Here is a 22951-nt window from a genome sequence, read left to right as displayed (position 1 = left end):
GGAAATCACCCAAACGAAATAGTAACGTTATTCCATCTGAAATGCCTGTCTCGCAGTGTCGCAATCTCCGTACCTGTACGTCAATATTATGACTGCAGTGATTGGTAGAAATATTTGACCCGCGGGAAATTGGTGTGAACACGAACCCGCGAGTGCCTGCTTGCGCGGCTGGTGTGTATGCGCTGTCACGCTCGCGACTCATCTATCCTCGATATCCAGTCAGTGAGTAATGAGTTCAAGATGTCCTGGCTGCAGGCGCCAAAAGCGAACCAAGCCCCAGGAAAGCGACCTAGGCGAGATCCTGAAAAATCGGCTGCCTCCAAATTAGATTATGAAACAAAACGCAAAAGAAACTTCCTTCCATCATGGACCGAGAAGTTTCCTTGGCTCCGGTACACCGAAGAAGCAGGAGAAGAGCATATGATGTACTGCTCAACCTGCCGCAGTTTGCCCGACATTGCAGACACGTAAGTGACAACTTTTATTTTTGCTAACGTTAGATAATTGACTATTTATCTGATGTGTGAAGATGATGAGATTCGAAATAAACTGAACTGTGTAGTCTAGCTAGTTATCCTGACTGACGTTCACAGTTGACAAACGTTGTGTAACATTTTTTGCCGTGCAACCAATACATTTTTGAAGAACGTTTATTTTTCATTTCGTTTTGTAAACTCATTTGGAGGCAGCCGAAATTTGCCGCCTTTCAATCGTTCTGAATGAATGGCAGCGGAAGGCCATTTTGGAATTATTGCGGTACACACATTACAAAATACACAAATTTTCCATGGGATTTTTATAGACTTTGGACCTGTATGATTAAGTTTTCAGGCTATGGAACTGTTATGTTTTCCAGCTCCTACCTCTCAGAACACAAAAGGAAGGAGCAACTATTTTTATTTCAGTGTTTTCAAACCTGTTTCTCTTTTACATTAGCACTCAAAGTGATATTTTTAAACATAAATGTTTGTCCGAAGGACAAGTGGCTCAAAAAGTTAATGTCAAGCCCTGCCCTTCACATTCTGTTGAAATAGTCAATTACTAGCCATATCTTACACATTGCTGTTTTGAATCATTAATATGTGGATGACAGTTGAACTGGATGATGTAACATTTATGCCATCTGCTGGAAAGAAGACGTATTGGTCTGTTGGCGTTGTTTGGACAACAAAAACAGAGTGAAGCTCTCATTTCATAAACAATCTTTGAGTAAAGACACCGTCCTGCAGAAAGCACACAACCCAACAGCACGTTTTTGGCCTAGCATCACTTTACAAAACGTTTGCATTAAGACACTAAGATTAGTTGGTCCATTGTAACGGTCAGTCCACCTTAAATGAGCAGTGGGTGATCAGCAGGTGAAAGGCAGGACACGCGAACTTGGACCTGAGGAGATGTAACAATTATTAAACAAGAAATAGTTGAGTCAAGGGGTCAAAGAAATGACCATTTGTGATTATTAGCAAATCGGTTGCAGGTGGGTGAAATCAGGCTTAGGGAGTAATGTATTACATGTAACGGCATTAGGTCATCAGGATACAAAATAGGCAAATGTATTCCCTTACAGTTACAGAAGCAAACACAATCAGATAACAGGTACATTTATGTAAAACAGGACTCATTAACAGGATAGCAATGACAAAAAAACATGTAGAAACAAAGAACAAAACATTAAATCATCCTATATCTCTATATGGAAACTTGGAGCCCTCAATCCAAAATAAAATTCATCAACAGTCAGTGGTTAACGTATACATCAGAAAATCAGTATGACAAAAACATTAAACATATTGTCCACTTATGTTGATAAAGATGGAGTTCATTAGTCTTATATGAATGTTGTGCAACAATGTTAATCCAGTCAAACAGATTTTTCTCATGTGTGAACTGTCATAAGACTTATTCATTGTCCACTCCAACAGCTTCTGTTTCCATGTGTTCTTAGCTGCTGATTGGAGGCTCTGCCTCTCCGTTATCCTCAGTATGAATTTCATTAAGCTGTGAGGACTGACGACCAACACACTTGTGTCTTTTGAAATCAATACACCATTTAAATCTTTTGTCGCAAACATTGCAGCTGTATGTTTCCTCTCCTGTGTGGACTTTCATGTGTGTCTTTAAATTTCCACTCCGTGAAAAAGCTTTCTTACAGACTGAGCAGCTGTGTGGTTTCTCTCCTGTGTGGACTCTCATGTGTTCCTTTAAACTTCCTCTCTGTGAAAAAGCTTTCTTACAGACTGAGCAGCTAAAGGGTTTCTCACCTGTGTGGATTGTCATGTGTCTCTTTAAATCTATATTCTGTGAAAAAGCTTTCATACAGACTGAGCAGCTGTGTGGTTTCTCTCCTGTGTGGATTCTCATATGTCGATATATACTTAGTTTCCGTGCAAAATGTTTCGTACACACAGAGCAGCCAAATTGTTTCTTTACAGCAATACGGCTTGAATCACTTACAGGTTTTTGTCGATATTCCAGTGATTTTGAGCCTGATGCAGGTTCTCTGGTCTCCTTCCAATCAGCACTGTGTTCAGCGTCAGGGTCAGAAGAGTCTTCAGTGTCAGGTTCAGAAGAGTCTTCAGTGTCGTCCTCAGTCTTTGGTTGTAAACTGCTCTCTGGATCTGAGTTCCTGGCTGGTTCTGGTCCTCGACAGTTATCTCCATCAGCTTCTGTTTCCATGTGTTCAGTTTGTCTTTGATGAGGCTGTGAGGACTGAGTTTTCTCTTTATCATCGGAACTTTTCACAGGGTCAGGAGTGAAAGTGGACTTGGTGATATCAGCCTCCTCCAGCTCCTGAAGCTGCTCTCCCTCCTGACTGATCCTGAGTTCCTCCTGTTCCTGTTTAATGTGTGGGGGAGGCTCTGGGTCCTCCTGGTCCAGACTGGTGCTCCACTCCTGCTGGTCAGGGAGAACCTCTTCTTTAACCACCACCAGCAGCTGGACGTCTACAGGAAACAGGAAGTACATAGTTAAAGAAAACTGTTAGCAATTAAAACTCTAATCACCATTAAAATGGGAGACATTTTGCAGCCCTAATTAATGCCTTTGTTTTTATAATTTGATATTATCCTTCTTCGTCCCAGCTATTATGTATTTGTGTTGTCTCAATTCAGCTCATGTAGCCCAACCCCTTTCCACTTCCAGTTAAAAATGAAAAAGGTTTTTTTTCTGTAATGTAAACAATGAATTTTATTTGGGATTGTTCACTGATACACTACGTCTATAGTTTAGAATTAAAATACTCTGTTACAAATTAAAATCCTGCATTCAAACCTTATTCAAGTAAAAGTATGCAACTATCATCAGAACATTTTACGGCACTTTATATGTAATAGTAATGATGGTGCAGTAAAATGTTCCCTGTCAGTGTTTAATTTATGATGTTTCTTGATTATTTTGTACTTTGCATTTTACTGCTGTACATGTTCAAAGTTGCGCTTGCATAAATGATTATAGACGAGGGAACCTGCTAAATATTAAAATATGGGTGTTTTTTATATACAGTCCCAGTGAAAAGTTTGGACACACTTTCTCATTGAATGGTTTTTGTTTATTTTAATTTGTTTCTACTTCGCAGATTAATACTGAATACATCAAAACTATGGAAGAACACATATGGAATTATCCCGTTAACAAAAAAGTGTTAAAAACTCAAGAATATGATTTTTATTTTAGATTCTCCAAAGTAGTCCCCTTTTGCCTTGATGACAGCTTTGCACACTCTTGGCTTCTCTCACGCAGCTTCATGAGGTAGACACCTGGAATGGTTTTCAATGAACACGTGAGCCTTGTCAAGAGTCAATGTGTGGAATGACTTGCCTTCTTAATGTGTTTGAGACCATCAGTTGTGTTGTGCAGAGGTAGGGTTAGTGCACAGTGGAAAGCCCAATTTGACTGCTGTTGTTAAAGTTTTCTTTCATTCATTCATTCATATTCTGGCAAGAACCACTCAACCCAGTAAAGAGAAACGACCGTCCATCATCTCTTCAGTGTTAATTTTGGCAGCTATTTTTTATTTAGTCTTTAGACGAAAATGGTTATTAGTTTTAGTCACATTTTAGTCCTTTTTATCCTTCATAGTTTTAGTCTAGTTTTAGTCCAGTTTTAGTCGAGCAAAGATCATTGCATTTCAGTCAACTTCTAGTCAAAATGTTTTCTCTCTTTAAACTAATTCAGTTTGGCAAATACAGGAATCTGAAATTGGAATCAAGGTGACAGTATCAAGTGTTGAAATTAGTAAAACAACATTTCACTCTCTTAACACTCTACTCGTGTAAAACCTAGAGCAGATCTCTGTGTGCCGCTGCAGCGTCTGTTAAGCCCCGCCCCCCGCACACAGGGAGATCGCTCTTCTGGAGTGAAGAGAGCAGAAATAATGATATTGCAAGTTAGAAACGTAAGATGCATTTTGACAGACAAGACCCTGCATTTTGAATGTCCGATAGTCCACCATTAACCTGTTAAGCCCCAAGCCTGTTTTTCAGGTCTTAGGCTCGAAAATGACATTTCTAGGACAAATGACCATAACTACACTTCAAAAAAGGGGGAAATTAAATCATCTTTTTTCTCAAAGTAATGATAAACCTGTGAGGTGGATGTAGAAAAGTCAGAATCAATATAGATGTTTTTTACTTAAAAGAAAATTCAGATTCAACAAAAAAAAAAGTAAAAAAATGTAAATGATTGTGTCGAAAAGAAAAAAAGAAAAAACATTACTTGTAGTGAAAACCACCCTTAGATGATGGGACCGGAGACAAAAAGCTTTAGGAATCCAAAGTACCACATATAATAATTACCCTGTATCATGATTGATGCAAATCAAGTGACATTTGACTTTTTTAGAGAGGTTTAGCAAAGAAAAAACACCTCTGGGGTCATTTTGGTGGAAATGGGCGTATTTGCCGTTTCTCTGGAACCCATTGGTCGATTTTGATGATTGACGTCTCTTTTGAACCGTTAGAGCCAATAAAATCGAAGGGGAATTTACACATACACACACACACACGTTACCATTGAGAAATGAGAGCTATGCGCACGCAGTTTTCCCAAAGCAAAACCTATCTTCCGCTCTGAAATCTGAAAACGTAAAACTAGGTTGATTGCTGATGGATTATCAGAAATCATTTCAAAGTGACACATTGGATTAACCTATGGATTAACCTTCAGCAGCGTTTTTATCGTTTTAATGCCATTGAAGACAACTTTTGATCTCACAACAACAAAGGTAAGACATATTGCCGTGTTGGCTACCTAATGCCACGTGTTGTGATGTCTGTTTTAGTTTCAAAACGAGTTTGGATCATGGAGTGATGATACCAATACCTATTAAATCTGTGTAATCTCACGATGCTAATCGATGGGTTGGATGTGCATTTAAGTAATAAGGGTTTTATACCGTGAGTTCTGTGCTAACGGCGTTAGCATTTTTTTGCTCAGGGCTTATTCCAGAGGCTCAGTGTTAGTCTTGTGTTGTTTTTTGCAAAATATTGTTCATATCATCAGTTAGCTGACTTTCTTCCCGTTACATGGATATGAAACACTCATAGTTTATTAAATCTTAAGAAGCTCTCAGACACTGTTGCTTGCAGATGTTGTGGTTTCTCCCCCGCCTGCGGGGGAATGGGGCTTAACAGGTTAACGCCTTACTCTCAAAATATACATTTCGTCATAGTTTTTATTATCAAGTATCTATTTTTAGCTCGTCATCGTCTCGTCTTAGTCATGTAAAAAAGGTAGTTGACGAACATTTTTCGTCATAGTTTTTGTTGATGAAATTAACACTGCATCACTTTAAGAAATGAAGGCCAGTCGATCCGGAAAATGTCAAGAACTTTGAATTTATCCTCAAGTGCAGTCGCGAAAACTATCGAACGCTATGATGAGCAGGGATGCAAACTCATCAGGCATGAAAAAGGTGACAAGGATCCGAGCCCCCCGACCCCACGGAATATTGGCTTTAAAATGAGGAATAACAGAGGATTTTAGTAGTCAGAACAACTAAAGCAGCAGTGTTAATAATAACATAAACGCCAAAGAGTCACATCTAATAGAAATATATAAAAGCATTTATTTGAATTGTGTAGCAGTCAGTTTATAATTTTCGCAGCGCTGTTGAGCGTTTTGAAAATGTATTTTCATGCCTCTGTTCAAGGCTTAGTCTTTCTATCTGTATAGCCAGTGGTGTAAAGTAACTAAGTTCATAAACTCAACAAGTACTATACTTGGGTACAATTTTAATGTGTTGCTACTTTGTTCTTCTACTCCTCTACAGTTCAGAGGTAAAAGGTATTTAATCCCTTTAGTTCAGGGGTATTCAACTAAAATTAAACAAGGTCCAGTTAGAGAAAATCTCCCCATGCAAAGGTCCGGAACATCAAAATGTCTAAGTTACTTTATGAATTAGTGTGATATATATTGAAGTAGCCTGTAGCTTTATCAACGTCTGCATGTAATCAACAACTGACTGCCAATCAAATAAAGAAAGTACAATTCATAAACAACAATATTTATTGTAAATTAACATTGAACTCTACAGATATACAGTAAATACTGTGGATATGTGTAATGTTCCTCTCGGGCTGTATTTAAAAATAAAATAGCTTTTGAAAATATGTGCATCTTAAAAGTGCTTAATTTTAGATAAATAAAATAAAGAGTAGCAGCAGCTTGAGTTTCCCTTTTTCTTTGTTAACCGTTTCACATCATGATTTAACAGTTTCAGACGATTATAGAACAATATCAGTCTTTCCACATCATAACAACAGTTTTAAAGTTTCTCTTTCTTTCCCTCTTATATTGCAGACCCTCACTCACTTTTTAAAAATTCAGTGCGAGAATTGAGCTCGAGCTTGTCCTGCCAGGAGTTTGTAAATCTGGGCTGAAACGGTGTCAGGGCCATTCTCATACACATGCAGGTGCTTATTGGTTACAGTGATGCAAACACAGGTATGGTGAAAAAAAGAGAGAACTATTCGAAGCAGAAAAAAAACAGCGTAATATACCATCTGACAAAGGCCTGTGCTATAATGCTTCAATTAACTGGCTATTCTTTATAATATACTCAGATCAATAAGAGACAGAGATGTTAAGTTATAAATCAAGGGTTTTTATTATTATTTACAGCAGGGGTGGGGAACATTTTTCCTTTCAATTTTTACAACATCCTCCGAGGGTCGTACAAATTATTGAACTCAACCTCTGCTTAAAAAAATAAAATCACAGCCCATTAATTTCGCCTTTCTTTCATGCTGTGCAAAGAATAAGCAACCTCTTAATCCAGATATCTCACCATGACTCACGTATGCATGCATTCACGTGCACGGTGTGGCATGACCACTAAAACAGAAGGATATGGACACAAGATGTGTGCAAATGTATTTGGGAACCTGTCCATGTGATTTTAAGTGGGGGTGGACCTCAAATCCTCTATGGGGGTCCGGGGGCATGCTCCCCCGGGAAGATTTTTTTTTAAATATTGAAGTTAAAAGCATCAATCTGGTGCACTTTGAGAGTAAAATGAAGAGATCTATGGATTCATCACCCATATGAAAGAGAACTGTAAGCAGATTCTTATTTTTTGGATATTTTACAAATCACTCTAATTTAAACTCTATTCTTGTTATTTTTAACAACTTTTTTGTTACTGTCATATAGTATTTTATACCTGATTTTCATTTAGTCTCATTAATAACTATAATGATCATATCAAGGTGTGCCTTAACCTCACTGAGCTGTGGTTATTTGAGCCTCTCAGGAGAGAGCTCTCTTCCACCTGGTTGTAGAAAAGCGCTTTAATTTTTTTTAGCATAGCTAGCTAACCAGATGCTAATAACAGATCGCCACTATGCGTACAACTAAAGACACAGCCACGCAAACACTGCGGCATGTGTACGGCTCCTTATGGGTACTGCAATATTTGAAGAGCTGGAGCGGTGTTCCGGTGCTCTTTGTCAGTACTCCTTGCAGACGAGACATAAACCACGTGAAGACACGTTACGCTCGTGTTGTGTTCAAGGAACCTGTGCTTGGTCAAGAAAAACAGGTACTCACTTGTTTAATTATTTTTGCGGTCTAGATTTCTTCTTCTTCTTTTTTGAAGTGAGAAGTTGTCCGTCCGTCAGTCGGACGGACTCCCCCCCACCCCCAAAACGAAAACTCTTCGGTTCTCCACGAATTACACAAGTCACCCAAATCAGCGTTAAAAAAGCGGGAGGCGCCGAAAAATCCCCTATTAATGTATTGATTATAGCTCCGGGTTCGTATAGGTCGGCGTCTGGGTCCGGATCCGGACCCGGACCGCGGTCCGCCTGTTGCCGACCACTGCTTTAGTTACTACACAGATCTGGATGAATGATGTGAAATATAATCAAGTGTTATCAGACTTTAGTTCCACCTGGAGTAAATTCAAAAGCTACCCTGCAGTATACAAAGTCATTCAAACTAGCTGCACCTTTACCAGCTTTGAGAACACTTTAATGATCAATCATTATAAAACATATCATATCTATTATTCTGAAATGGACCAATCTGCACAACGACTACTTTTACTGTCGCTACTTTCACTATATTTTGATGAGAATACTTTTCTACTTTTACTTGAGGAACATTTTGAATGCAGTACTTTTACTGTAACAGTATTCCTACACTCTGGTACTTCTAGTACAAGACCTGAGTACTTCTACTTTTACTGTCACTACTTTAACTATATTTTGATGATAATACTTTTGTACTTTTATTTGAGGAACATTTTGATTGCAGGATTGTTCCTACATTCTGGTACTTCTACTTTTACTCAAGTACAAGATCTGAATACTTCTACTTTTACTCAAGTACAAGATCTATACTTATACCACCTCTGTTTATAGCCTCTGAACAAAACTATTAGAAAACGAAGGCTAAAGCTAACGTTAGCAGATAGTGACATGTATGCTAGTTTGCCAGCTCAACGATAATATTGCGACAGAAACACTTTTCAGTTCACCTCACGCTCTGCCGCTCTGAAAGGGAGCTCTGCTCTGAACACCTGAACGGCCCGTTCTAACAGCTGTTCACCAGCGGTCCAGTCTGTGCCACAGTGACTCCGGACGCACAGTTAATATTAACGAACGCAACCGTAGGTAATGTAGCTGCTGAAGCTAGACCATCATCGCCGAGCAGCAGAGCCTTATTATACATCCATGAGCAGAGCCGACAGGCAGGAAGACTCGAGCACACAGCTCGCACTTCATTATAATATATAAAAAAAGAACACCATGCGTGTCATGATGGCAGACAACAGCTCGCGGCCGCAGATTAATCCGGGTCCCAGACCCCAACAATATTTTACATATAATACATTCTGGATTGTTTACACTTTTTTGTTTACTACATAATTCCATATGTGTTCTTTTATAGTTTTGATGTCTTCAGTATCAGTGCATGACATTAAGGATTTTGGGCCATCTAAGCTAATTTACAGATGGCCCTGAGTCCAATAGAGATTGCCCTGAAAAAACGCGCGCGGACGAAATAACGCACGAAGGGTTTGGGTTTACAACATTTTAGGGGTGCACCGAATGGGAAATTCTTGGCCGAATCCGATACCGAAAATAGGAAACGGTTGGCCGAAAACCAAATGCCGAAAATGATTAATAGAAATTATATATATATATATACATATACATATACATATATATATATATATATATAAATATATATATATATATATATAATGTATACATTTTTTACCAATGTTGTTCAGCTACCTGATTATGGAAAAATAAATGATTATGGCTACACTTAACTTAAATAATAATCACTATTATGGGTCCATAAAACATTTATTCAGCACTTTTGAATGCATACAGTACATTAATTCCAAGTCAAGTGCATTTTCTTTTCTCTGTAGGATATCTACAACAAAGTGCATTCAGAACAAAGCCAAGGTGCTTTAAAACTGCATAAACATCTAGGCCAGTAGGCCTACAACAAAATAGTGTAAATAAAGACTGTAACAGCCAGGCCTTCAACAACAACAAATGCACCTATAAGTGCATGCATACAAATGTGCAAACTGGATAAATCCACATGAATGTAACTATTTACAAATGAAATTACAATTCAATTTCAAGAATCTGTAAATAAGGCTGTCTGTCCTCATAAGCAAAGTAGTAAACATTGTATAAAGATACATAAAGTGAAAACTGGATACAAAATCCACAATCAATTACAAATTAAATTACAATTTCAAGAATCTGTAAATAAGGCTGTCTGTCCTCATGAGCAATGTAAACAACATGTTATCATTTAGATACCGAAAGTACAATATATTGAACACTGTGCTGCTGTCATTTCCCCCTAATGATAACCTGAGATGGTGAATTATAACTCACAATGAACATTGTTCAGGAAAGTGGGTATGTATAGAGTAGACATGTAGAACTAGATAAGCTTATGGTAAGCCAGCCTTGTCTACTTATTAAGGAAAAGAGGGAGGTTCTTTTTAATGAACAGTAGCTTCTCTGCTTTATCAGCCATAAGTCTGTTCCTCTTCTCATCAAGCACATGAGAGGCAGCGCTGAACAGTCTCTCGCTGTCAGTGCTTGTGATTTGATCTTACTCCGCATATTTGTCCGGGTGTTTTGATTTCAAGTGGTGGAGTAATCCCGAAGTGGTGAAAGTCTTTGCAGTTACACCCCCTCGAGAAATGTCAGCTGAACACGTTTTACAAATCGCAATCCGCGCCTCTTTCTCTGACATTTTTAAATATCTCCAAGCGGCAGACATGTTGGCTGTGAGCCAGCCGCGAGCATGGTCGCGCGCCGTGCTTGTCGCCGCGTTTTGATTACGTCATCACAACAACACGTTGGCTTACCAACGTAACCCTGTTCTCTGACATTCGGTGATATTTTTTCGGTGCTAGAATCCTTTCGTCCGAAAGGGCCTTTTTAACCATTTTCGGCCGAATATTCGGTGCATCCCTAATTACAACCAATGTCGTCCCTGTCAAAACTCTGTGTCAGTGTAATAGAATGAAACGCATCTGTTATTTGGCGCACAGTCTGTGACGTCAAGGTATTGAAAATCCTACCGACGGGATTTCGAAATACCCTGATATACCGTAATACCGTCATACCGCCCAAGCCTAATATATATATCTCTCAAAATATATATTCTGTATATATTAGGGGTGTAACGGTATACGTACCGAAATTATTTGGTACGGTACACATGTGTACCGAAGTGTACCGAATGAATATAACGTGAAACGTAAAAAATTGAGAACGTGAACAACTTATCGGAAGTAATCTCAGGTGCTGCGTCGCAGCATTCAGAGTAATTTGCTCACATTGGGTTCAACACGTCATAGAGCGACCAAGTCATTTCATTGGACGAGAGGCATACTATGAGAGCTGGTCAGAGGGATGCGTTCAAATTTAGTCAGTAATTTGAGGAACTGTCGAAATGGCGAACGCAGATAAAGTTGAGCTCAAAAATCCTCCAGCATCATTGAAGTCTCCGGTTTGGGAACATTTTGATTTCGCAGTTACATACAAGGATGACGGACAAAGACAGGTGGACCGAACCAAAGCTGTTTGTCGGCATTGTTCAACTAAAATTGGTTACGCGGCTGGCAATACATAAAACTTGCACACATTTGAAAAGGCATCACCCGAACGTGAATATCACCGGTACCAAAAGAAAAAAGACTGAAGTGCAAACCCAACTCCCGCTAGCATTTAAGCCTCCACCACTCGCAGAAAGTTCAGACCGAGCCAAAGTCATTACAAACGCTAAATATCCTTATGTTGCCATGTTAGCAAAGCTCTACTGTATCTGCTACCTCTGTCCCTAGAGAGAGGGTGTTCTCCACAGCAGGAGACATTGTTAGTGCGAGCAGATCTGCCCTTTCGGCAAGCAATGTGGACAAGTTAATTTTTCTTTAAAATAACATGAAAATACAATGACAAGCAAGTCATAATGTCAAACTGGCTGCTTAGGTACTACTACAGTACAGTTCAAATACAGATTATTTCAGTTCATCGAAATGCTGCACCTTAATGTTTATTTTATTATATTTTGTATTTATTTGAGTGAATAAGTTATTCAGAGTTTAATAATAATTTTAAAAAAATACGTTATGTTTTGCAATTTTAATTAATCCAAAGTATTGTTTTTATTTTATACACATTTAAAAAGAAAAGGTGAATAAAGAAGCATATTAACACTAAATTATCAATTTATGTCACATGTAATCAACCACTTTACTTGGGCGGGCCGCCCAGGTATAATAACGGCCGCCCAAGTATATTTTGTGACCCATTTCGTTTATTTTAATTTTATTTTTTATCCGTCCGCGACAACGACGCCATCCGCGATCGATAAACTTGTGGACAATGATCCCTCACTCTACGCCTCCTGTACCCAGGCCCGGAATGGCCATCGGGAGGACAGGGAGGTTTCCCGATGGCCTGGCCTGTTAAGTGGCCCGCTGGCCTGAGGATTTGTGTGGGTCTGCCTCACACAGGGTGACTGGCTGTCTACATGATGTGACCTGCCGACATGGCCACTGTCATACAGATCATAAATCAAAGCCCTTGATTGTGTGTCATTCAAGCTCGGGATAACTACAGCTCAGGTGAGGTTAAGGACTCTCTGTGTGTCTAAATAGTTAAATTAGTCTAACTTATCTCAGTGGGTCTCAAACGGCTTGGTCACCATTTATGTAAACACATATTTCCATTTGAGGGGGGAGTGATTAGTAAAAAAAAACATTTATAAAAGTAAAAGATAGCTGCAAAAAGGTAAAATACACTTTTAAAACTGGTTGAGAATTAAAACTAGTCTTTGCTTCTGCCTCAAAGAGGAGCAAGGGGAGAGGGGGGAGGGAGGGAGAGGAAGGAGAGAGGAGAGAGGAGAGAGGAGAGGCTGATTCAGGAGCCCAGACACACTCACAACTATAAATGAACGAAAAATAAATAAACAAGTTTCCGTGTTTTTTTCATATTGGAAATGGTATGTTATTGGTTAAGGCCATGTTCTTATGATTTTATGATTATTGAAATGTATACATTTCTGTTTGGGTATTCCCATAGATCTAGTCTCTTTATTTTCCCCTCAAAGTGCACCAGATTGATTCATTTAACTCCAAAATTAAAAAACAAATCTTACCGGGGGAGCATGCCCCCAGACCCCCTTAGAGGATTTGAGGTCCACCCCCACTTAAAATCACAAGGACAGGTTCCCAAATACATTTTAAAACCTTTTTAAATAGTAACCCATGTCCATATGTGTATTTGTGGGTAGTAGATTTAAACTATAGGGCTATCACTATGGGCAGCAACGCTGTAAATATTTGGCAAATTTATCCAGCAAAATGTCACCAAAGAAAACTGGTAGTGGCCTGGCTGGGTGTATAATTTCTGGCCTGAATTATTGTCTCGGTCCTGACTGTACCTGTTCACTCTGCCATCGCGTGAAGGGTCTGCTCACAAGCTACCAACAGAAAGGTTAACGGAAGAAAACAGGAAATGTTTGGCTTGCGTGCGTGTGTCGGCTGTCAGTGGCGGAGTCAGTCACTCTGTGATCCGCTCAGTCACAATAATAAATTACATTTGTCTAATAATACTTACATACTTTTACTTAAATAAGATATGAATGCAGTACTTTTACATGTAATGGAGTATTTTCACAGTGTGATGTTTGTACTTTTACTTCAGGATCTACTACATCCAGCAAGTGCTGATAAAGAGTCTAAAGTGTTATTAATGTGATAATAAAGTGTTACTGATGAGTTTAAAGTGTTAATGAAGAGTAAAGCGAACAGACCTGCTCTGTGTATCCGAAGCTGAGGCTGTAAAGCAGCGTCCAGTAGTTTCTGGAGTCTCTCGTTCTCCTCTTTGGAAAGACACAGCTCCTCCTCGAGCTCTGCAATCGTTTTTTCAAACAGAGCAAATATCTCTTCAGCAGCAGCAGTGAGTCGCTGCTTCTTCAACGACAGCAGCATTTGGACTTTACTCATGTTTACTAGATCACCTTTTCCTGCAAACTCCGTTAAACACACCGTTTCTCTCTCCATCAAACTCTCAATCTGACTAGTGTTGCTAACGTGTTTCCAGCTAGCATGCTAAGCTAGCTCCTATAGTCCGTCGGAAACGGTCCAGAAAAAAGAGCACAGAGTCCATTCAGAGGTTTATCCAGACACACAGATGGTGGATCAGTAGTGCTGGAGCTCACACACACTTTATCAGGAACACAGAGAGAGAGAACCGTAGCTACGAGACGCCACATGGATCCTTCTTCTTCTTCTTCTCTTTTTTAATGGCGGGTCGCAAACAGCTTTTGGTTGCATACCGCCACCTACTGTACACGAGTGTGTATCATCATGTCAGTCCTCCGCTGTTCAGCATCCAAGACAGTTATAAAAAAAAAAGAGCCAGTCCCCAGATATGTATTTTATGGAAAATAACTAATTTTCTCTGTTTTCACATTTATTAGTTTTCTTTAAAGAATGAATATAATATTTTTATCAAAGTCTTTTGCAGTGGACATTTTTGTCTCGAAAGACTAATTTGTGTAGTCCAATCGAATGATTCCGGAGGGTCAAGGAAAGTAGCCTACGCTATTCAAAATAAAACTAATACCCCTCTTGGTATTGAACAATACTATAATAATAATAATAATAATAATAATAATAATAATAATAATAATAATAATAATAATAATAAAAATAATAATAATAATAATACTCCAAATAAAAATACATACAAATAATTATTTATCAGTCCGTTTTTCTCAGATATTATAATTTTTATTTCAATATTGACTTTCGTCTCGACAATCTCTCTATCTATCTATATCTCGATATCTCTATATATCTCTCTCTCTCTCTCTCCATCTCTCTCTATCTCTCTATCTATAAGGAACCGCAGTAGAGAAAAAGGGTTAGGGTTAGGGTTAGGGTCATGGGTCATGGGTCATGTTTACGCTGCATTTTCTATGAGGTAAATATGACCCGCTGGCGGATATAGGTATAAATGGAATTTTTGTTGGCGATTCTTTTCAATCTGACTTCATATTGACATTTTTTAACAACACTTTCAGGAAAAGTCACAGACTGGGAGACTTGAATATTTTATTGAAAAAAAGTTACAATCAAACAACAGCTGCGGGTAAAATTGACCCGTTGGCGGTTCTACTGTTGAGGGGAAGCGCCCCAGGTAAAAATGTCCGTATGATGTTTGTATGACTTTTTGTTGATATTGATAAACAAAGGTAAACCAGTTTTGGCTTGTGCTTCAAACTTCCAAAAACTGGTAAAAAGTAATATTGCTAAGTTCATAAACAATGGTCACATCTTTCTGGGTTATTTTGGGAACAAACATCTGTATTCAGTGTACGAGGGTCCTGGTTGGATAAAGATAAAGGCTCTTATATGTCACCATAATCATCCAATCACATCAGGTTGTCCATCATGTAGGTGCAGATTCATCCTTTCGTTTCCATCCAATCAGAAAATATATAATTTATCCTCGTCAGTGAAAGCCAAATGAAGTACCTCACGTGTAAATGTAACCCTGGCTCTACAAATGCTGTGTTTATTTGTAAAGGACAAAACAGCAATATGAACAATCATACAGCAGTCAGTGTAGCAGAAATGTGAAGTTAAGTATCTAAATGCTATTCTTAAAAAAAAGAAAAAACAGCTTACGTGTGTGTGTGTTATCTGTGACTGCTTCACGTAATCCTTTTGGACATTATTTGCCATTTTAAATATCAATTGTATTGGGTTCTGTCCTCAGAAAAAGCTGTATATTTTTAAGCAATTTACTTACTTTTTTGTAACACAACATTTGCTTCATTATGGCAATCAATTTCTAAAAGAGATAATGAATGTATAGACTCTTCCTTTTCCCCTTTTCCACTGTCACTCCATCATTTCATTAATGTCATCTCATGTCTTAACTTCTTAAAGTATTTATTTATTTACTTTGAGAAAACATTTTCAAAGGGACTATATTGTACATTTAAGAAGATGTTTAGAAACGGTGTGTTACGACCCCCTCAACTCCACTAGAGGTATCTGTCTTTGTGTTCTGCTTGCTGGCTCTTGTTTGTGTTTCAGGTGATCAACCTGATGAGCCACACCTGGGCCGTCGACATAAAAGGCCAACACCAACCCATACTGCTCTCACTCTTCTGTTGGACACGACCGCGTCTTTGTTTCTGCACATTTTCACACAACCATACACTCAATCATTACTGATAACTGACTTCCACATTTATTAGGTTTCTTTAAAGACCTTTGGTTTTTGTTGTATTGTAAATAAATATGCTTTTTCTTACACTTAACTTGTCTAGTCTCCCATCTTTGTTGCAGCCTATGAGAGCCAGGCCGTAACACGGTGTTCTTCAGTATTTTTGGTTAGAGGAATATTGAAATGATTGCCATAGATGGAGATAGCAGCAAAGTCTTTGTCCGTCTTTTCTTCTTGCTGTGACTTCAGTGCAGTTGGGTGTTTTTTAGGCAGTTCCACTGTAACTGTAATTAAAGCATTGTCTCCAGAAATGATATGTTTAGGACTGGTGTCTCAGCATTTATAGATATGTTCCAAATTTCTATTTTTAAGGTAATTTCCCTGCAGCTCTGTACTGCCATGTGTCACAACTGTCCACTAGAGGGCGCTGCAGCTCCTGAGATGTAACACTGATGCTGCAGAAAGCTTTCTTACTGCTGTTGAATACATTCCGGTAAGTTCATACATATTATTAATGCCACTATTCAAAGAAGATCTACTTTTTTTATTGCACCTGTTAAGCCATTTCAAATCAACACAGTGCCCTCTTCTTAAGGAATGAATGTCCCACATGCTGTTTCCCTTTGTGGACATTTTAGTTTGTGCTTATCTTAAGAAGTTTCATCTCAGTATATTATTCTTAAAACTGTGCAATGGTTTTTGTTGACATTTTGTCTAGAGAAGATAACTTGTACTTTTTGATGCTGAAATGTGCTTTGCCTTAGTTTCAAGAAAATTAAAGGTATAAAAAACAAACAGTGTGTGATGGGCTTCTTCCCTCTTAGTCTTCTTCCCCATTTATAAATAGATATCACGTCCACTTCATGACACATACTGAACAATTTCATAACAGCTGCTTATATCCTAAAGCAGTGGTGGTGGATAGTAACTAAGTAAGTACATTTACTCAGTTACTGAACCATTTTTAGGTCATTTACTTGAGTATTTACTTTTCCTGCTACTTTATAATTATACATGAACAATTATTTTAAAGTATAGAGCTTTATTGGCCCCTATGAGAAATGTACAAGCTACCCTGCAGTATATAAATGTAAACTTGCTTCCTATTTATCCGAGGCAACATTTGAGCATTAATGGATTACGTTTTATGATCTTAAATATAGCATACATTTTTCTGGTTATTTATATATATATATATATATATATATATACTGTATATCATTTGACGACTTAAGGACAAAGTATTCAGCACTTTAACTTCAATAAAAATAGTGAAACCACGGTGTGTAGAAATGATCAACACAATACAAATAAGTCCAGCATTTTAATGTGATAAACACATGAATGAATCAATGATTTTATATAGACTTGTATTGCACTATTCCACTTTAAAAAACAATTATTTTTCTTTTTTGTATTACTTTAATATAATATACTTAATATTGTTTTTAATACTATCTGCTTATCTGTATTATTGTGTTGCATTGTTGGAGAAGCCTGTGACCTAAGATTTTCAACGACATAATTACTCTGTAGCTATGTTAGTTTGACAATAAAGAACCTTGAAAATATATATATATATATATATATATTAATTATTCTGAAATGGGTCGATCTGCATATTGAGTACTTTTACTTTTGGAAATGTAATTATGTTTTGATGCCAATACTTTTGTACTTTTACTTATATAACATCTTGAATGCTGGACTTTTACCGTAACAGAGTATTCCTACACTATGGTACTTCTACTTTTACTCGAGTACAAGATCTGAGTACTTCTGCTTTTACTTAAGCACAAGATCTGAGTACTTATTCCACCTCTGCAGCTTAGTCAATCAACCACGAGGATGCAAACTCCGAACAGCAAGAATTCTGAAAGAACATTAGATTCAGAAATTCCAAACATTTGTAATTGCTATACAGATGTTTGATTTGTGTACCTGCGACCTGTTTAGCTTAATGATGTTTATTTATTTTTCCTTTTTCCTCTGAGTATTTTCTGTTAGTTATAATAGTTTGTTTTGGAAAGGGTGGTTTTATTATTTATCCAGTAGTAGACGATAAGGCAACGTCCGGTATTGGAGCGATAAAGTCATCCCCTAATGCAGTTCTGATAGAAGCAGGAGAGACAGCTCTGGAGATCAGAAGAGAGAAACTTGCTCTGTCATAGTGGGTCAGGTTACAAGGAAGTGGAGAGGGAAATATTACAAACAGAATATACTGCAGGATTGCTGGGAATATACAAAGTTCCAGGGGCTTGGGTTTGGCTGGACAAATCAAGCCCATTTAGCCGTGTTCCTCCATGGCTTTCCCCAGAAGCTAACAGAGATGTGAGTATCATAGAAAGGAAAAAAGAGTGGCAAATAAATGAAGTGAGAATTAAAACGAGTATGTACCTGAACGAAAAGTATTACAATTACCTCAAAATATACACAGAGGGTTCTGAGAACAAGGAAGAGTGTGTTGGAGTTGCTATATATACCTTAGACTTTAAAATATTGATCTCAAAAAGAGCGTCTGATCAATGATCAGTGTACACAGGAGAAATGCTGGCAGTAATAATAGGATTACAGTGGGTTGAAGAGGTCAGACCAGATAGGGTGGGGATATGCACAGACTCATTGTCCATATTAAAAATCATACAGTCAACAACAACTGTCAGAGAAGAATTACTCATAGAACTTAATCATAGCCTATTAAGACTTCACTGAGATCATATAGATCTGCAGTTCTGCTGGGTGCCTGCACATGAGGGGGTGAAAAGGAATGAGTGTGCTGATAAATGAGCAAAACGTATATTACAAAAGGAAATAACATTACCAGTTCAACTTGGAGAAGGAAAAGCAGTAATTAAGAAAAAAGGGATGGAGATCTGGCAGAAAAGGTGGGAGAAAGACCAGAAAGGCAAAGAGTATCATAAAGTTCAAAAGACAATTACAATCAATATTTATAAAGAAAGAAACAGAAGGGAGGAAATCATGATAGCTAGATTCAGACTAACTGAAACTGGGGTAGGAAAAATAATTTAACATTAGGTCAGGAAAGATCATAGATTGTTGTTTTGTTTTATGTTTTTTGTTTAATTATTATTTTTATTTTTTATTAAATAGGCTATATAGTCAGATCATATACGTCCACGAGTTAAGAGATGGAATTATATGATGATTCACACTCATGTACAGTAGGTGGCGGTATACACCTTTAAAGTTGTTTGCAATCCGCCAAAAAACGAGAGAAGAAGAAAAAAAACTGGCCCATCACTACCAGTAACGTCACCGATGACAAATGATGCCTCGCTGTGCCTGTCGATACCACGTGACTGCTTCAGAAAGTGTTTTAGATCGGTTGAACCACAACGCTCATAATATCCATGGATGTATATTAAGAACCATATTACCCCTCCTGTAACCGGGCCCGGTGACACGATGGAATTAAGAGAGCTCAGACCCTCACTCATATAGAGGTCGGAACATGTCATAAGCATAAATAAATAAAAGCATGAATAAAAACATGAATAAATGAATAACTACAGGAATAAATAGTCTAGTGTTTTCAGATATATTCTGAGTGTGTGCTGTGGCTCAGCTGGAAAGCAGTTAACATACAACCGCAGGGTCCCTGGCTCAACGACCGGTCAATAGGCCTACGTCTTTTTTGTTTGTTTATAAAAGCTACAGCTAAATTAGATAATGTAGTTAATAAAAGTATTCTTTGATATGGTCACAATCATTAAACTGGAAGAAATAAAATATTGTTAACATGAAAATATTATTTAATGTTCGTTATTTAGAGTTATTCTAAGGCTTTACTCATTGGGAACTCGGTATGAGATGATAGAGCACACTGTTGAAATGTCTGCCTGTTTTACACACTTTGACCAACAGGGGGTTTGTGTTCAAATGAAGCATGAAGCCTCATGTGATGAACCCTTTTGCGAACCAATTGGCTGGAAAGCTTCAAAGCTTCATAAGGCTTCATCTCGCCATCACTAGTGCTGGAGCTCACACACACTTTATCTGGAACACAGAGAGAGAGAACCGTAGCTATGAGACTCCATATTGATCCAGCTTCTTCGTCTTCTTCTCTTGAGCTGCAGCTGACCACGCCCCCCTGCAGGAGAGGCGAGTGTTCTCTGAGATCAGCAGCTGGGCTCTCAGAAGAGGGGGAGAAAAAGAGATCTCGCTCCTCCGTGTTTTATTCTTATAGAAGTAAGAAGAGAAGCAACGGGGCAGAAACCCTCCTTTTTACGCAGCGGTCCAGACATAGACATCAAACGGCGACACATATTCAGTTCATATTTAATTTGGCATTAGGGCAGGGATATCTAGATACTTTCCAAGGTTTGACATAATGAATTGCGCTATTTTTAAAGCAAGCAACGATTTTTTCAAATCTGTAATCAAAAAGCTCCTCAAAAACACTATCGAAGCAGTTACTGCCGTTGCTACGTTAGTTCAAACAGTAACAACGGACTATTTTTCTTTAGCGGATGCATGTCAATTTAAATAAATACATACAACTATTTTTTAAATCAATAAAATAATTTTCTAAATCCATAAAAGCCTTTCAATTAATATTGGGAGTCATGTCGTTACTTTGTTGAGAATGTGGCAATGTAATAAGCGGGATAATGTGCACATTGCACATTGCATAATGTCCCTTCATGCCGATCTAGATCCCTCCGCAAAAAAAGAAGAACCGGCTCGTTCGCGACCGACACATCACTTGTCACTGGCCCAAAACGACACAAGCCTCGATACAAGATTCACAAAAAGTTTTGGGGATTAGTCGACACATGCTCCGAAGCCTCGGCGCAATACGTAACACCACTATCCAGCACTACTGACCCATCCTCTGTGTGTCTGGATAAACCTCTGTATGGACTCAGTGCTCTTTTTTCTGGAGCGTTTACCTCGGACATAGGAGCTAGCTTAGCATGCTAGCTGGAAACACGTTAGCAACACTAGTCAGACTGAGAGTTTGATGGAGAGAGAAACGGTCTGTTTAACGGAGTTTGCAGGAAAAGGTGATCTATTAAACATGAGTAGAGTCCAAATGCTGCTGTCGTTGAAGAAGCAGCGACTCACTGCTGCTGTTGAAGATATATTTGCTCTGTTTGAAAAAACGATAGCAGAGCTCGAGGAGGAGCTGTCTCTTTCCAAAGAGGAGAACGAGAGACTCCAGAAACTACTGGACGATGTTTTACAGCCTCAGCTTCGGATACACAGAGCAGGTCTGTTCCCTTTACTCTTAATTGACGTGGCTTTGTGACGTGCAACAACATTAACATGAACCTTTCTGTTTGTCGATTGTGAGCAGACCCTTCACGCAATGGCAGAGCGAACAGGTACAGGCAGGGCCGAGACAATAATTCAGGCCGGAAATTAAACACCCAGCCAGGCTACTACCAGTTTTGTGCCATTTTGCTGGATTTATTTGCCAATATTTACAGCGTTGCTGCCCATAGTGATAGCCCTATAGTTTAAATCTACTACCCACAAATAAACATATGGACATGGGTTACTATTTAAAACTTTTTTCAAATGTATTTAGGAACCTGTCCATGTGATTTTAAGTGGGGGTTGACCTCAAATCCTCTATGGGGGGTCCGGGGGCATGTTCCCCAGGTAAGAATTGTTTTTTAATTTTGGAGTTAAATGCTTCAATCTGGTGCATTTTGAGGGGAAAATAAAGAGACTAGACCTATGGGAATACCTATATGAAACAAAACTGAATACATTTCAATAATCATAAAATCATAAGAACATGGCCATAACCAATAACAGACCATATCCAATATGAAAAAACACTGAAACTTGTTTATTTATTTATTTTTGGTTCATTTATAGTTGTGCGTGTGCCTGGGCTCCTGAATCAGCCTCACCTGTCTCCCCCCTCTCCCCCCTGTTCCTCTCCCCCCTGTTCCTCTCCCCTTGCTCCTCTTTGAGGCAGCAGCAAAGACTACTTTTAGCTCTCAACACGTTTTTAAAAGTGTATCTTACCTTTTTTCACCTATTTAACTTATTTTTTTTTAATTCATGCATATTTTACTCATCACTCCCCCCTCAAATGGAAATATGTGTTTACATAAATGTTGAGCAAACCATTTGAGACCCATTGAGATAAGTTAGACCAGTGGTTCTCAAAGTGGGGGGCGCAGAGGCATAACAGGGGGGCGCGAGAGACCAGGAGGAAAGAAAAGAAAATCATATTTAAAAAAAATTATTGATTCGAAAATAATATCATACAGTACTATTACGTATCGGTCTCTGTTTTTCATTAAAGCTCGGCTCTGTGTGTGTGTGGAACGAGCCATTTTGTGTGCGTGCGAGAGAGAGAGAGCCCAACGGTACCGGAGATCGTTGTTGTTAGCTTCTGGTGCTAGCGAGCTACGCTAACGGATATAACGAGTTTTTTCAACAACAAAGTGGAGGAGAGTCCTCTCCTAAGAGACTGAGAGCCTCAGTGAGCTAAAGGACTCTCTGTGTTATCTCAGTGGGTCTCAAACGTTTTGGTCACCATTAATGTAAACAAATATTTCCGAGGTACACGTTTATATGATCATTATAGTTATAAAAAAATAAGAGAATAAATTAAAAACAGGTATGAAATACTATATGACATTAAAAAAAGAATAAAGTTTAAAAGGGAGTGATTTGTAAAATATCCATAAAGAAAAAGTAAATCTGTTTACAGTTCTGTTTCAAATGGGTGTTGA

At 38.4% G+C, this 22951-nt stretch overlaps 2 protein-coding genes across 5 annotated transcripts in view; one reads left to right on the top strand and one right to left on the bottom strand.

The window, feature by feature from the left end:
* Positions 1-630: 630 nt before the first annotated feature.
* Positions 631-14278, bottom strand: LOC307044047 (uncharacterized protein). 2 transcript variants are annotated; one of them, XM_079689074.1, is made up of 3 exons: positions 13804-14278; positions 2455-2942; positions 631-1386 (listed from the first exon to the last, which is right to left on the bottom strand). In XM_079689074.1, exons 1-3 carry the CDS (start codon positions 14051-14053, stop codon positions 1333-1335), a joined length of 792 nt encoding a protein of 263 aa, XP_079545200.1. In that variant the 5' UTR covers positions 14054-14278; the 3' UTR covers positions 631-1332. The 2 variants fall into 2 exon arrangements, with proteins under 2 accessions (XP_079545200.1, XP_079545199.1); XM_079689073.1 differs by having other exon boundaries at positions 631-2942.
* A 6456-nt stretch (positions 14279-20734) lies between these two features.
* LOC307044027 (uncharacterized protein) overlaps positions 20735-22951 on the top strand; it is a 219361-nt gene continuing 217144 nt past the window's right edge. Inside the window, exon 1 of one of the 3 annotated variants that reach the window (XM_079689042.1) lies at positions 20735-21466. In XM_079689042.1, coding sequence (XP_079545168.1) covers positions 21217-21466 — 250 coding nt within the window. In that variant the 5' untranslated portion in view covers positions 20735-21216. The remainder of the gene's footprint in view (positions 21467-22951) is intronic. The other 2 variants (XM_079689040.1, XM_079689044.1) reach the window with 2 other exon arrangements.

This window comes from Notothenia rossii (assembly GCF_949606895.1).
Source record: "Notothenia rossii genome assembly, chromosome: 6".
Classification (NCBI taxonomy): Eukaryota; Metazoa; Chordata; class Actinopteri; order Perciformes; family Nototheniidae; genus Notothenia; species Notothenia rossii.
Note: the sequence above shows the minus strand (reverse complement) of the source record. Positions and strands in the feature narration are given on the sequence as shown.

Bases quoted from the DNA above. Each gene is read 5' to 3' on its own strand.
- LOC307044047 (XM_079689073.1), bottom strand. From the start codon at position 14,053: ATGGAGAGAGAAACGGTGTGTTTAACGGAGTTTGCAGGAAAAGGTGAT. The intron at 2,943-13,803 runs GTCTGTTCGCTT...TGTTTCCTGTAG, and splicing joins GCTTCGGATACACAGAGCAG to ACGTCCAGCTGCTGGTGGTG.